The 16,221-nt window shown below is 36.4% G+C and overlaps 1 protein-coding gene across 3 annotated transcripts; it reads left to right on the top strand.

The window, feature by feature from the left end:
• The first annotated feature begins 4,888 nt into the window (after window positions 1-4,888).
• Window positions 4,889-15,546, top strand: LOC141788152 (zinc finger protein 280C-like). 3 transcript variants are annotated; one of them, XM_074667005.1, is made up of 19 exons: window positions 4,894-5,052; window positions 6,365-6,489; window positions 6,773-6,981; window positions 7,079-7,178; window positions 7,299-7,369; window positions 7,454-7,523; window positions 7,621-7,695; window positions 7,802-7,908; window positions 8,016-8,197; window positions 10,998-11,155; window positions 11,244-11,344; window positions 11,435-11,581; window positions 11,970-12,104; window positions 12,213-12,442; window positions 13,067-13,207; window positions 13,300-13,368; window positions 13,465-13,580; window positions 13,677-13,698; window positions 13,973-15,546. In XM_074667005.1, exons 2-19 carry the CDS (start codon window positions 6,372-6,374, stop codon window positions 14,340-14,342), a joined length of 2,421 nt encoding a protein of 806 aa, XP_074523106.1. In that variant the 5' UTR covers window positions 4,894-5,052; window positions 6,365-6,371; the 3' UTR covers window positions 14,343-15,546. The 3 variants fall into 3 exon arrangements, with proteins under 3 accessions (XP_074523105.1, XP_074523106.1, XP_074523104.1); XM_074667004.1 differs by having other exon boundaries at window positions 4,889-5,030; window positions 7,299-7,523; XM_074667003.1 differs by having other exon boundaries at window positions 7,299-7,523.
• Window positions 15,547-16,221: the final 675 nt, after the last annotated feature.

Below are 16,221 nucleotides of genomic sequence, written 5' to 3' on the forward strand. Positions count from 1 at the left end.
CGGCTTTTATTCTGAAGGTGGCGCACCAGAAGTGCAGTTGCTGTTAGCGGATGTAAGGCGGGCTTTTGAAAACAAGATTACCCTCAGGTTTTTTCACTACCTGAATGCTGTTTTCTTTTGACATGACTTAAAAAGCTGGACTTTGTCGTCACCAGGCAAGCATGAAACAAGCGATACTTATCGGTCGGAAATCTGATGGCGAACTACTAGATAAATCTTTCGAGCTGAAGAAGATTTAACCAGAGAGGAAAGTGACCAGCTGCGAGTCAAAACGGTATAAATCTGTATGATAGTTCTCCATGATGGAGACGCAAGGGTGAAAGTACTGTTTACAAACTCACGAAATAAGGCTAATGATTCTAAATTGTGAGTATCAGGTTAAAGCGACATGTTACTGGTTCTGTCAGCACTCAGCATTGTCTTTTTTAGTCAAGATAAAATGTTACTATTAGTTTTTCATGCATTTAAAAATAGGACCATCATTTATCTGGAGTTTTGTGTGATGTAAAATTCATGATTACTGGCGTTTCATTGAAGAAAGTCCTTCACTGGAGTTATAAATCATCGATAAATTGACAATGTAATTAAGTGAGGACATGGAACATCCACAGAAGGCGTTCTTCACCTGACAGCTCAGTTTAGCTACAGGTGTGCAGGGCCACAAAGGAGGCTATCGCACCGCTGAAATATTGATATGAAACTGCATGATAAATAAGCAGGAAGTTAGAATTTAAGAAATGCATAAACACCTGTGCTTTACATCTAAGCACTTGACTTCAATAACTGTAACGCGCGGTCCAATTGCTCTAAGGGAACTACTTTTTCTTCCGCGCCAGCGAGAAACCAGACAAGAGGACTGCAGTGCTTGAGCTGTGTATGGCTGGGGTTACGCTTTTTTTCTTCACATAGTTTCTCCAAACAGTTAACTATTTTCTTTTCATCTACAACGATAAGTTTTTTGTTTGTTTGTGTTTGGTTTTTTTTTTTTTGTCACATTCATTTTAGGAGTATATATATATATATATATATATATATATATATATATATATATATATAACTAGGAATGGAAGGAGGTATTACCACTTCACTCAGTGAAAGTCAAGATTGAATTTCAGAACAAACCCCAACATGAGCTGATTTGGCTCGAATATTCCATGGTCTGCATAATGATTTAACTAGATGTCATTTAAAGAGAAGTTTCCATGTAGCAGTTGTGGAAAAAAATATGAAGAGTGCAAATAGATGCATTCTTCTGTCAAGTAATTGGTAATGATTTAATCATGGGCTTTGTAAATTTGGCTTTTTATGTATAAGGATGACATTCAAAGACGTGAAGTTTTTGGTTTGTTACATATTTTGACCCAAAGATGGCTTTGTTTCTGTTTTGAAGCACAAGTTTGAGTCATTTATCTCAGGGCTGAATGCAAAAAGAAAGTTCTCATGGGTTTTCAGATGGGGGCCAGGCCTCTACTGAAACCACTGTGACTGAAAAAGGAACAAACTAGAAACTGAAATTATGAAGAACATAAGGGTGTGGAAGGAGATACACAGGGGACTGCAGTGGGTTGAACTAACATGTTTACTCACCACACATGTTGTTTTATCCCTCATTAAATCTCAAGTTTGAAGCTACTGTGAATAAATTTCAATACACCAACACTGACACATCTTTATAAGCTGAAAAACCTAAAACCTAAGCAAACCAGGCAACTAATGGCATGACTGATTCTTTCTTTATAGTTATGTTTGATGTCTTGAACCTCTGGTGGGGGTAGGTAACAGCTGAATTAACCAAATGATTTCTTATGAGTGTTACAATAAAGCAAGGTGAGAATATTTGTTAGAAAACATGACACACATTTATAGGACAAAATTATCAAAGAGAGAAGATGTACCTCATTGTCCACAGGGGGCACAAAACATTCCAAACCAAATGCCCCCCCATGTAATACAATTTTAGCCAAACTTAAACCTTATTCAGATGATTTCAAAACAAGAATAAACAACATTTATAATAGAAAAGTCTTGTCTCAGCATAAAAAAAACAGGTGGGCGATAATCCAGATGTTTTATTGAACGAGGTGTGTCACCCCTACAGGAGCTTAAGGAGACTCAGTCCATGGAGATTTAAAGCTTATGTTCACTGTTCAAGCATCCACTTGTCCACATATAAGGCTTTTAATCATTTGTTCAAATATTAGAGGAAATCAGGATAACAATGTCAAAATCAAATTGTATTTTTGACTTTATGTGTCAACTTTATGGAGCACCAAGCTGCAGCTTGTACTTTATTTCTGTGAGAACATTGGTGTTTATCCTGAACAGATTCTTGTCATAAGTGAGTAACAACATTTCTTGAATTGTCAAAATGAAGTCTGCAATATGTTGCAGAGTGTGTTTGAATAATATTCAGACTGTTCATTCATGTCTCATAAATTAATTCTGTTATCATCTATACATTTCAAGGTAAATCATGGGACTCCAGTCTTACATTTTTCAGGAGCATTTAAGCCATGGTTCTTCAAAAGTGGCTGGGGGAAGTGAATTGGGGGAAAGTCTGAATTGATTTCAGAAGAGCATATTCTGAAAAAAAGATAAAAACTTGAATAAATTTTCTCTGCAGTAATCTTAACATTTAGGTACATCAGTTAAATGGTCTTTAAGCGACAGGCTTGTTTGCAGCAAGTTAAACATTCAAAGTTTAGAGGAAAATTTGGATTTCTATGTCCTTTAGCTTAATGTCATATTGTGCGATGGCCAAAACCTGAAGAAAAACAAACATTGAATTAAATGATCTGCCTGATAAAGCAAGTTTTATTGTGTTAAAAAAGGATGGAAGGGAGGTGCCACTCTCCTTGATTATTAATTCCAGACTGCCACCTGTTGGACAAACTTGAATCACACAAACTTCACCAGATATCTCTCATCATTGAAAGGAAAAAAAAACATGGAAGTTTTGTTTGACCATTACTGAACTGATCATTTGCAACAACTCACAGGTCTTTAAAATTTTTGAGTAACCTATAAGTGAGAAAAATTCAAATTATGTTGTAGAAATTTGCAATGAATGGCTGTTGCACAGCTACATTTCACAATAAAACACAGGGTGAAAGACGTGGTCAGTCTGTGAGACTGATAAATGTCAAACAGTGGAACAAATGTTTGTCATACAAAAATTTGATAAGTGCAAAAAAAACAATCAATATTATTTTAGCAGTCTAATACACTGTAAAATGAAACTTAATATTATTTCAAACCAAATGACCGAAAATAAACACTGATGTCTACAGCATACTGACTTGCTCAATTCAACAAAACCCATATTACCAAGTTTAAAGAATAAACATTCTAAATAAACTTTGAGATTATATTTCATAACAAATTACTTATTTTATCAGTACATTTACATAACTTCTTGGAAGGTAAATTATTTAATACCTGCCATCCTTTTGTGGTTATGCATTTGATAATTTAATGGGACTGACTCTTTAATTGGTTAAAAAAAAAGGTAAAAATGTCATATAAAATATGGCACCAACAGAAATGCAAAGTGCACATTTGAACAAACATCTAATACACTGTTCCAACAAGTTTAATCATATTTTGATTTAAAAAACAAAAATAAGAACAACCTTATCTATCACTGTCCCCATAAAATCCACATTGGAAGCATATTCACTGTGGTGTTGTAGGTCCTCTTAAAATGCACTGGCCTATCACTTTTATTCCTATGTTTCCTCATGTTTATGTTCCCTCGCTACTATAACTTGCTAAATGCTGCAAACTATTAACTGTTCTACTCATGATGGTAAAAGATAAGAGTCCTTATCTTGTCTTGAGGTTCATACAACATTAGCAAGTCTAGACCTCTTAATATTTCTGAAAAGTGTTCAGAAATAGCAACTGTTGTATTTCTAATATTTAGGTCTTTAACAGGGCAAGCCAGTGTGAAAATGTCTCTTTACCTATTCTCTGACAGACAGGGTTGTAATTCTAACACCTCTTTTTTTACACAGAAACTGTAAAAATTTGGGAACCAGGAGACCAGTTTCTGTGTTTTGAAATTGAAATGCAGTCTAGCACAATGTAGTGTGACATCGTCTTGACATTTGCTGGACAGCAGCATTTTGCCCCAAGATCTTTATAACATTGCAAATGTTTGTGACAGACCAATCCACCTTTAATCTTTCTTTAAATGACTGTCAAACATATACCTGTGAAGCTTTATCAGTGATCAAAAAGGTATCATTATGTTTTTGTGTAACTTCAAACTAAACCATGACATCTCATGGGGTTTTGTACTACACATAGCATACACACAGAATTTGCCTATTAAATAATGTAGTGCTAATATTTATACTGAACTGTGCACAAGATGATTTTTATAGTACACTCTATGTATTCGACAGAAGCAACTGCAGCTTTGTAGGCAGCAGTGGAAGCAGTTGGCTTTAAGTACAATGCTGCAGCTACTGTAAATATTTTTTAAGCATCCATAGGGAAACACTTTAGTTGGGGTGATAGATAAAGATTTCTTATAACTATATCTTCCCTAACTAGTACAAGAGAGCACTTGACACTAATGCAACTGTTGGGTCTTTCTACTGTCCTCCCTTGGTCAAAATCAAATTATGCTGGAAAGACTGAATTGTAATTCTGCTATTTGATACATGTATAGTTGATCTGTTGTATTCACATGTTGACATGTTTTATTTTGTTTTTCAAATGCAGCTCTGGTTATTTTTATTACTAAATTTATGATTACTGTGAACTACTGTTTACTAAAAAGTCGCGGGATAAACCCGGAAGTACAGTAATTACGGACAGGAAGTAGGGAACTAAAATATCCCAGGCAGTCTGATTGGTCCAGACCAACTGAAATGTTTAAGCCAATCTGATTGGTCCAGACAGTCCCAGTATTTTTCACCACCTTGGATCAGAGATACAGTTTTCTGCCCTCCCGAGAGAAGTCACTGATAGTGTCTGCACTCTGTCAGTTGAGGACTGAGTCGAAGTCGGCATCTTGAGTGGTAGGTTTTGGGTTTTGAAGAGGTAGGTGAAGATAATAAACCTGCACTTGAAACTCTTGAGCGCAGTCTTTGTCCCATCATTCACCCCCCTGATTCAGTGAACATGCTAACGTTACCTAGCCTGTGTTGTAGTGCGCTGATCGATTGGTACTAACAGATGCTATGCACATCGTCAATTTAGTTTAGATACAATATTTTGATAACTTTTAAATATGATTTTGCACGTAATATTTGATAGCGTTTCAAGCTGCAGCGTTCGTAAAGCAGCAACATTAGACATCATCAGCGTTAGCTTGTTAGCATTAGCTACCTGTACATTGAATAGGATCAAGAAGCAAATGGTATCAATGCCAGTCATTTAAAGCTAAGTCATGTAAAGCCACACTCACAGAAATTGCCCCATCTTTTATACTTGTAGATGATTTAATGACTAAACGTAGTTTTACGTTAAGGTCATGGCAATGATTGTATTCAGGCTTAATTATTAAGGATTTCTTTGTAAAGGAAACAGTGGAAGCAAGCTGCTGAACTTAAGCTCCTGGGCAAACTTATTGTCAGTTTTTGACTTAGAAATTGAAAAATAAGTTAGAGTAGAAAGGAAACCACCGACAGAATCTTCAGATCTCCAAAAAAAATCACTAACATGTACTTAACGTTAGTGATAAGATCGTATGTGTTATACACTAGTATGTTTCATTTGAGCAGTTGTTTCCAAAAGAGTTTAAAAAAGTGTGATACAATGTATTATCTCTAGTATAGGTCGAATAACCGCCGTAAGCATCACTGTTTTGAATATGATAAACTGTTTATGGTGACATTTGCTGTGGTTTGCTATTGAAGAAGCCAATGTATCAAGAGGTAAAACTATACCTATTCCTGAATGGAAGCAAAGGGAACATCAGATGTGTGTTGGCTTTCTATCCAAGAATGTCCTAAACTGCTCCTGTGTGTCAGCAAACAAGTGTTATTTGTGTAGGGAAATTATAACGTTGTTTGATTCATTCTTATTTTCACACACTTGTACTTATCAGAGGTAGAAACCCAGTGTTGTACAATAAATATATTTTTCATTTTAAGGGTAATAGCGTGAACTTACATTTCAAAAGCATTGCTTTTCCCGCTTATAAAAGTGGTACAAAGTTGTTTATAAACATGCAAATTCCATCTACTCCCAAGCTTTTGCCAGGGATGGTAAAACAATTATTATTTTTTTTTTTTAGATAATTCACCTGTACCAGTCCCTGTTTGATATTTTCGAAACAGCCTGAATCTAGATTGCTTACAGAAGAAGTTGTTTGATGAATTTAGGTTGAGTTATGTTGTGTTTTTTGCAGGTCCACAATGTCTGAACTATTTATGGAGTGTGTAGAGGAGGAGCTGGAGCCATGGCAGAAACAAGCTCCTGAAGTCCACTTAATAGAAGATGATGATGATGAACCCATCTTTGTTGGTGTGCTCTGTATGTCATTACTTTTTTTTAATATCTAAACTTTAACGTTATGATTAGGTTAAGGGTTTTCTGCATAATTATATAATGTATAATCATATTTCAGTGATTTCTTTTCTTTGCTTTTCTTTGCCTTTTTTTTAGTTTTACTTTTTGTTAGTTGAAAATGGGACTTTTTGTTGGTATCTGCAATAGTTTCTACAATGAACATTTGATTGTTTTTGTTTGCTTGTCACATGTTGCATTCTTGTCTGCTAAAAGTAGCTCACTCTGGCTCCTTTGTTTGTCTTTTCAGCTAATAACAAAAAGGAGGTGAAGTCCAATCCCCAACCTCCACCTTCCCGAGGAAACAGTACAGGAAAACCTGAAATCCGTCCTGCTCCTCAGTCAGCTGTCGGCTCCTCGGCCATTATGCTGCCATTGAATGTGGCGGGAAACGCTGTCAATGCTGCTGCACCTAATATGACAACAGTGACCCCGCAGCCTGTCATTGTCAATAACCAGGTACTGTTGGTGTACTCAGTCATTTCTTTGGACCTTTTCAAATGATTTGCATGGGGTTCATCTACCTGTTTAATTTTGATTTGTTCCTTTTCTTCAGGGTTTCATTGTCGCATCTCCAAATTTAACTAACAACAGGGAGTTACTGGCTTCTCTTGGGAACCAGTACCCTCCTGGGACTTCATTCACAATTGTATCAGGTAAAGATGAGAGTAACATGCCCCAGAGGAGTCTTTCTTCCTCAGTGATGTATAAAAGAAGAGCTTTAGTAGTAGGTTTTATCTGTTGACGCCATGTCTGTTATTGTTTCTTTCTTTCAGCCGGTCAACCACAGCTGTTTCAGCAGGTTTCTCCATCCACAGTAATACCCGGTGCTGTCCACAGGCCTCAGGTGCAACAAATCAGCAACAACATTGTAACACTAGCAAACGTTCGAAGCCCCGCCGTATATTCAACACAGTCCACTCCACTGCAGCTCAACCTCTCCAACTCACAAGCCCCCCAGACCTTTACTGTGCCTGTACAGACAAATAACAATAACAGAGGTGATTTCATGTAATGTTCACATGCACTTCTATACATTTTGGGATGACTGAATGCAAGACCTTAAATTTAAATGTTTTTTTTTCTTCCTTGTAACAGATCACAACTTTGCCAAACAAAGATTGCTACCACAGCAAGCAGACAGCTCAGCAAAAAGAATCAAGATTGATTTTGGTATGTTTCTGTTGAAAAAGGTTTGTTTTGATACCTCAATGCCATGTCCTCATAATGATATCAAGCTTTGTGTTGTTGATTGACACATCTAACTGGCTTCCTATAGCACCAACAAGCACAGTAATGCCAGTGGAAAATGGGGTTGCAAAGAATAAGTGCCCAAAGTGTGAAGAAGAATTTGGTACACTGGATGGCCTGAGGAGTCACATGGCTGTGAGTAAAGATCATATCAAAGAGTGATAATAACCTTAACCTGTAAATTAAATTTGATATTAAAAATAACTCATGTCAAACATTTTTTTTTTTTTTTTTTTTTGCAGAACGGCTGTGTGAACGTGCAAAGCATTGCTCAGGACGGCGGATCAAACAAGCGCATCATGCTCGTCTCAGATTTCTATTACGGACAATTTGGGGGAGAGGAGAGCCAGAAGGAGACAACCCTGAGGACCAACAACACCTTCAAGTGCCAGAGCTGCTTAAAGATTCTGAAGAATAATATCAGGTAGAAATTTCTTGCCTTTTAAAAAATATGCATTTTCTCAGTCATTTTGGCTCATTTTTGGAAACAGTCTTATTTCATGTTGCAGTAAACTTCTACCAGGTGTTTTTAAAAGGTCGCCTAGAGCATGTCTTTAATATTTCATACCTCGTTGTTTTATTTTTGTTTGTTTGTTTTATTGGTCAGTGCCACCTAAATGAATGGTTGTTTTATTATCATTTTAACTGGTCAAAATCTGTGGATACTATATACTAGCTGTAAACATATATGGTTTCAACTTGATTGTCTCACAGGGCACGTCTTGAGATAATTTACTTATGATAGACATCACTTATGAATAATGAGCCATTAACAGTTGGCATTTGTACAGTTCTGTTTAGAATATCCTTTACTCATTTGCACACATGTACAGAAAATAGCACTTTACTTAGCTGTACAGAAGTTTCCGCCAAGGGAAGTGCCAGACTCTCGTTGAAGTTGTTTGATGTTTATACAGTTGAGTGATTTTCTTGAACAGAATGAGAGGATTTTGTTCAGTAGACTCCATATTGCTGTATCAAATATTTTCCATTGATGAAGATCTGTTGGCTACATGCAGTATGTTTGATACATTTGTGTGTGTGTGTGTGTGTGTGTGTGTGTGTGTGTGTGTGTGTGTGTGTGTGTGTGTGTGTGTGTGTGTGTGTGTGTGTGTGTGTGTGTGTATATATATATATATATATATATATATAAATATATATATATATATATATATATATATATATATATATATATATATATATATGTATATATATATATATATATATATATATTAGGGCTGCACGATTATCGCAATCGCAATCGCAATGTCAGCACACGCAATTATGTAATCGCAAAAGAGGATATCGCAATCGCAATCGCAATGTCAGCACATGCAATTCAGATTTTTCTCCATGATAACCACGCAAGCCTGTAGACTCATCATGACACAACTTTTTTTATTAAATCGCAAGCACAATCGCAATCGCAATATTGTCCACCTAATCGCAAATCGCACCTTTTCCCCAAATCGTGCAGCTCTAATATATATATATATATATAAATATATATATATATATATATATATATATATATATATATATATATATATATATATATATATATATATACAGTCAGTCAGAAACAGCAATTGTTGCATCTCTAATATTTAGGTCTTTAACGGGGCAAGCCAGTGTGAAAATGTCTCTTTACTCATTCTCTGACAGACAGGGTTGTAATCTGAAGAAATATAAGGAATATATCTGGGAGGCTTGTATTGTCAGTCTTTCCATTAACTGAATAAATATAGCAGTAAAATTGTCTCTCTGGCTAGCAGCTATACCTCAGTGCACTTCTTTATATTCAGCTGCTTTATAAATAAAGAGTATCACAAGCCCTTAGAAAGCAGAATGGGACTTGAAGGCCTTGTTGAAAAGATATCTGCCCAGCATGAATAAAGCAGCGATAGCCGTCTTTACCACAGTTTTCTCCTCAGATGGATGGCAGCATTAGACTGTTTTCCTCATGGGCCTAAAAATGAAAAATGATGGCTTGTTTATCTGGTGAAAGAACTGTACCTTTTGATTAAATAACTCTACTTCAGGACATAGCAAAAAAGCTGTAGTAAGCTTCTTCTAATGGGGAAACACATTTGTACCACAACCACGCTCTCACAGTTGAGGTCATGGTTCATCCACATGAAGATTTCTATTAGAGAAGCTGAGGCAGCAGAACAAGCATGCTGAAAAATGGACCATCTCTCACCGGGGCAGCAATAGCACAAAGCTGTGATGGTGCTGCTTGAAGCCTCAGAGCAATACATCATTTGACAAAACCAAAATCTTTTTGTAATTGTTTATATCATAACGACGTTATAGATGCTTAGAAATTAGGCACAAGGAGAGGACTGCATTTATCTTAAAACCTTTGGGACCTGGACCTGAACACACAGATATAGTATCTTTTCCCTGTAGTTTAACAATGTTTGGTTTTTAATTCACCGTGATCTTCTGTATGTTAACATCATGAAACCATAGCTATGATCTAAGGTTTCATGTTCATTTGTTAGGTTGTTTTCTAAAGGTATCTGTTTCCCTGATCTACACAGTTTTGCTTGCTAGTTTTTAATTGGCATAAGTAAAATTAAAGTTAGATAAGTAAGGAAATAAAAATAATAATTAATTTGGTAGGTAGGTTAGGTAGAATAATTAATATGTGTCATTTCTAGTTTTCCTTTTTTAAAATAAGTATTACTTATATTATGTTTGTCTCCGGAACGGGAAACTTGATCCTTTTTGTCACATTGTCAACAATGTCAGACATGATCAATAATATTTCTTTTCCTTAATCTTTCCTCTGAATGATTGAATATGAATGCAGCATTTTTTACCGTAAGTTTTATTTTCCAACAAAGAAAAGTAAAATGTCGTAATTTGTTTAAGGAAAAATGAAGAGAAAGGTAATCACCTAAAATCAAAAGCAGTGATATTTAGTTGAATCAGTCTATGAAGTAACCACAGGGCTTTGATTGATGTAATCCTAATGTAAATGTTTTTTCAAAGCCCAAAATAAAATTTCTGTTCCTCAAAATATTGAATTCCAGATTGATGGGAAAGTTGGGATAATTGGGACAAAAATAATTCCTTTAGCTCCTAGTTTTGCAATATAAAGTGAAAATTGCCACAAATTGTCTTAATTGGTGCTCTGTGTCTATAGTGTCACATAAGTAAGTATCTCAAAACTATACCTCTGTTTCTCGAGCATGTGCGTTTACCTCTCTCCACAGGTTCATGAACCATATGAAGCACCACCTGGAGCTGGAGAAACAGAACAGTGAGAGCTGGGAAAGCCACACGACATGCCAGCATTGTTACCGAAAATACGGGACTCCGTTCCAGCTGCAGTGTCACATTGAGAGCGCTCACAGCTGCATCGAATCCTCTAGTATGACATTTTTTACTCAACAGCCTAACATGACTGTGCTAAAAAATGAGAATCCTTTAACTTTACTTTTTTTATTTCAAATTTTCAGCCAATTGCAAGATATGTGAGCTTGCATTTGAGTCAGAGCAAGTTCTCTTGGAACACATGAAGGACAACCACAAGCCTGGGGAAATGCCCTATGTGTGCCAGGTGTGTCAGCTCATACTAAGTTTTAGTTTGCTTTGATATTTGCAGAAAGTCATTCATGGATTCTTAAAATGTCTTTCACTGTATTTCTAGGTCTGCAATTACAGGTCCTCCTTCTTCTCTGACGTGGAGAAACATTTCCGAAGTGCCCATGAAAACACAAAAGACCTCCTCTGTCCGTTCTGTCTCAAAGTTCTAAGAAGTGGTCATGTGTACATGCAGCACTATATGAAACATCAGGTACATTGTGTTCCTTGTTTTATTTTACTGTAATATTTCGCTGTTGTGAAGGTGGCATTTCTCAGAGATCTCAGGGAGTTATCAAACAGCCTGACTTCTTTTAGCAGTTTGTGTGTTGGTGTTAACTTAAAATACTTTGAAGAGTATTTACAAGAAATTGAATTCACTGGTTTGCATTTTTAGCTTCTACACCAAGAATGGATTGATTATGCTTTTTGAAGCTTACCTTTGTGGAATATGTAAAGCATCCTTCCCTTTGCCTCCCTTAAAGAGCAATAAGCGTCAGAGTTAAAACTCTTTCAGGGAATCTGAATGAAAGTCTGAGCTGTTATGTTCTAGTTGCATACCTTATGAATGATGTATTTCTACAATTTTTTTTTAATCACAGAGAAAAGGGATCCATCGCTGTGGAAAATGTAGACTGAATTTCCTCACCCTCAAGGAAAAAGTGGAGCACAGGGCTCGTGTTCACAAGACTTTCAGAAAACCTAAAGCTTTGGAGGGCCTCCCTCCAGGAACAAAGGTCAGACCCTGTCTTAGTGATACGTGTAAAACGTTTCTAAGTTTGCTTACGGTGATCATTATTAATATGAATGTTAAGTTGCAGCATTACGTTCTGAATCCTTTCCAGGTCACCATTCGAGCATCCATCACAGGAAAGACAACCTGCCTGCCTTCCTCCCCTGATAAACCTGTTCCTATCATCAGTCCACACAAACAAAATTTGACTCAGAAAGCCAAGCCCATCAACATCATTGATCCAAAGTCACACATCTCTGCAGCCGGAAAGACCAAGGCAACCCAGAGCCGGAAGCAAAATAACCGTACTAGCAAGCACAACCTGGCACTCAAGAGTCTGAGGTTCTTAATCACACAGTGTTCAGTAACACAACACTACTTTTTGTTGCATTTAACCATTAACAGTTGGTTGAATCCTGGTGAGCTCCCCAAAAATCTATCTATTGTGACCAGCATATCAAGCATTCGATCCCCTGAATAACCAGGATCCCCCATGGCCTCTAACATATTGACCCCCACCACCTGGGTATTCATGAGTGAAGCACATTAATATGGGTTATTAAGGCCTGGCTATACAAAAAGAAGCTAGTTGTGTTTTCAATTAATTTTCCAGACACTGTTCATTAAGCTAGCTAAAAATAACAGGCCGTGTAGTGGATAGAGTGGGAATTCTTTCCTTTTAAAAGTAATGAGTGTGATATTTGGTTAATTGGTCTCAGTAATCAAAACTAATATGCTGCATTAATCACTTGATATGGTCATGTAAGCAGATGAGTCAAAAGACAATGTATTGTAAATGAGTTTGGAGACAGCAAAAAGAGAATAAGGGGCTTTTCAGACCTTTGAATGAAATATTATCCCAACAACAAACTTACACTTTCAGAATTCTGCTTGACCCAAAAAGACTTGTTTTTAAAAAATATTTCTACATCATTTTCTCATCTAACTGATCTTTATTGTGTTCAGCCCCAAGGGAAAACGCTACACGTGTGTTGAGTGTAACTCTCCGGTGGAGGATTTTTTCTCTCACTTTCCAATGGTTTCCAACTGCGGTGCATGCACATACAAAACAAGTTGCAAAATTGCCATTGGGAATCACATGATAAGGTCAGTTAAGTCATATGTATAGAGCTGATTTATCGGCCCTGTGTGTTCCTTTGACAAATCTTGTGACTATTCTTTCTTTGGCCTTTTGATAGATTTCACAGCACCATAACCAAAAACAGATTTTCCAAAATGGATAACAAGAAACATTCATCTGCGTCAAAGTAAGTATGGTCATAAAGTTTATATTTCACTCTTAATCTTTTGTCTTCTCTCTGCAGTTTAAACTCAGACAAATATTTCTTTTACTTTCCTCTCAGATCAACCCTGGTCTGTCTCCAATGTGACCTTCTCGTTGATGGATCAGCAGCTAACCTGATGACCAAACATTTGACTGATAGACCAAATCACGTTTGTAAAGTCATTCAGGACAAAGGTATGTGGTTTTTCTGTTGATCACCACTTAGACAAATACTAGGACATGGTGTGACAAGTATCTTGAGAAAGCTGTCTCTTGGTTTTAACCCAACAGATATGAAAACCAAGGATCGAGTGTGAGTAGAAACTACTACTCACTACTGCGACGACTACTTCTACTACTACTCTTGTCACCCCTCTTTTTTAAGCAAAAGTCACTTTTTAACTTAATTGCAAACCAAACATGGTCTGTAACATAAATTTTCACTTTAATACAGATAAGATGTCCAAATAAATTGTGTAATATTGTGCTGTGGATTTTTTTGAGCCAGTTAATACGAGCATATTGTGAACAGCGGCATCAGTCTTTGAAAATGCTTTTACACTGATTTCCTTTTTTCTTTTATGCAGACAATATGCCATGGGACAGCCAGTAAGGGTCATGTACCTCTTGACTTCAGCACAAACTCAAAAAGCGATGGAAACGGACTTGAAACAATCTGGAAGTGTTCCTCCTGCAAAGTCTGACAAGCCAGAACCAGAGCTGGTGTTACCAGAAAGCAATCAGAAAAATGCTCCCAAAGAAACCATTGTGATTGGCACTTTGTCTGAGGAACAAACACAGCAGCCATTGCAGCCTGATGCAGTGTCTGCAGCTGCGCCAGAAGGGGATTCACCTCTCTGTGAGGAAACTCTGGGAAACACAGAAGATGTCACCGTCTCAGATCAGCTGCCTGTCCCTAAAGATGAAGCAGGGGAACAGGAAAACGTATCGGAATGAATTGTTGTATAACAACAAATTACAGTGGAAATGACACACTAGAATTCATTTTTTTCCCTACAATGTTTTCTTTTTTTTTCTTTTTTGGAAATGTCCAACATGCTGTTCACATTACTCATTCGCCACTGTTATTCCCCTTAATAGTCATTTTTGCCAAGCCAACTGGAAATAGATTTTATCAAAGATTTTTTATACTTTCCTATCAAACCTAATATGCTTATGAAAAAAAGAGAATCCCACCTTAGAAAAATCAGCCAGAATCATACATACATAGTATATAAGAATCAACACAGTTTGAAAATTTGCATTGATATTCAAGATTTGAGTTGCCCACGGCTTTGTTGGATAGATTTTGGTCTCCTGCCATCAAAAGGTCTTAAAAAAATTTTTTTAATGATTTCTCTCAGCTGCTCACATGCACTGAATTTGAAATTTCAAAATCAACTTGCATTTTTAAAGGGATGTAAACACTATCAATTAAAACATCTGATTTAGTGAAGTTGAACAAGTTAAGTAAATATTAGCAGCTGTTTTCTAAAAAAGCCCAAGATTTATCTTCGCAAAAATAAAGATGCTTTAAACTAATAACAAATAGTGCAGTGCATTTATAAAAACTCTTGAGTATCAAACTGTTTCCAAGTGAAGAAGAATTATGTGGCTTAGAGAAAAGCAGGAGCATATGCAGCATTAGTAAGAACATGACCAAGATTACAGCTGGTTGCATGTAGGTTGCTGTGGACAGTTGTCTTTATTTTAACTGTAAAAGAAATTTTTATCCGTAATCTCTGGCAAAACAACATAGCATGACACTCCAAACCGGATCTGTTTTCATGTCCCAGTTACTGGTTGATCAACCAATCCTTTTCTTTTCATATGAGGTACAAAAAAGAAAATTTGCTCTAGTTCTGGTATGTGTATAGAATATAACCAGTTAACCTTTTGTGACTTGATATCCCCAAAAATATTATTTTTAGTTTGGAAGAAAAAAATAATTCCTTTGTACATAGAGCATTATAAGGGCAAGACTGTAAATGCATATATGTCTATGACAGCACTGTAAATGTAACCACTTTGAGTCTGTTTTAATACATTCCTCAAAACATATTGTGTTCTTCTCAGGACACATTTTTCCTCAGAAATCTATCAACTCCATTGTTTGTATCAGTGTTTTCCTGATAGATATGTAAATAAATCTTTACTACAATAGATGTCGTACTGTGGTGCTCTTGTAAATGCTGTAGTTCCAAGCTTATCTAACCTTTGCAGTTCATTTGGATCACATGCCTGATCCATCATTGCATATACCCATACTATGGGTGAGTGCCAATGTATTTTGTCTTCTTTATATGAGCTGACTTTTACTTTTCAGCATAGAGACCATATGATATGAAGAAAGATTTACTGTATGTTCTGCCATATTAAAAGTAGGAATACAGGGGGATATATTTTAAAACTCAGGATTGGTAGAGCAGCAGTGTGAATAAAACCCTAAAAATATTTAAAGAAATACAAAAAATGTGTAAGCCCAACCTTAAACTGAGATAAGGTTTCATTAATCCCTAGGGGTGAAATTCAGTAACTAGGCAGCGACATGATAATAAAGTAAGCAAACTAAATAACTGGTGTACAAGGAGGGGGAAAGATCGCAGCAAGACGTGTACGTATAACACCACCACCACACCATATATACTATAACACCACGTGGTGTTATATATCAACGTTGTCAAGGGATTCCTAGTTCCTATCCTAGACAGTCTCCTACAGTCATATGTATGTGGTTTCTTGTAAGACTTTAGAAGCATAGCCTGTATGATACATTAGATTAGGCTGAAGTTGTTTTGTACAGTCTATGGTTAGAAGTCTTTTCTTTTGGTAGTTT

The sequence above is a fragment of the Halichoeres trimaculatus genome, unplaced genomic scaffold, assembly GCF_033239565.1.
Source record: "Halichoeres trimaculatus isolate MK-OKI-2021-1 unplaced genomic scaffold, fHalTri1.1 fHalTri1_scaffold_3, whole genome shotgun sequence".
Taxonomy (NCBI): Eukaryota; Metazoa; Chordata; class Actinopteri; order Labriformes; family Labridae; genus Halichoeres; species Halichoeres trimaculatus.

Excerpts from the sequence above, each read along its gene's own strand:
- LOC141788152 (XM_074667004.1), top strand. The coding sequence starts at position 6,372 with ATGTCTGAACTATTTATGGAGTGTGTAGAGGAGGAGCTGGAGCCATGG. Across the intron at positions 11,156-11,243 it reads CAGCTGCATCGAATCCTCTA|CCAATTGCAAGATATGTGAG; the intron begins GTATGACATTTT and ends TCAAATTTTCAG. Across the intron at positions 13,208-13,299 it reads ATTGGGAATCACATGATAAG|ATTTCACAGCACCATAACCA; the intron begins GTCAGTTAAGTC and ends GCCTTTTGATAG.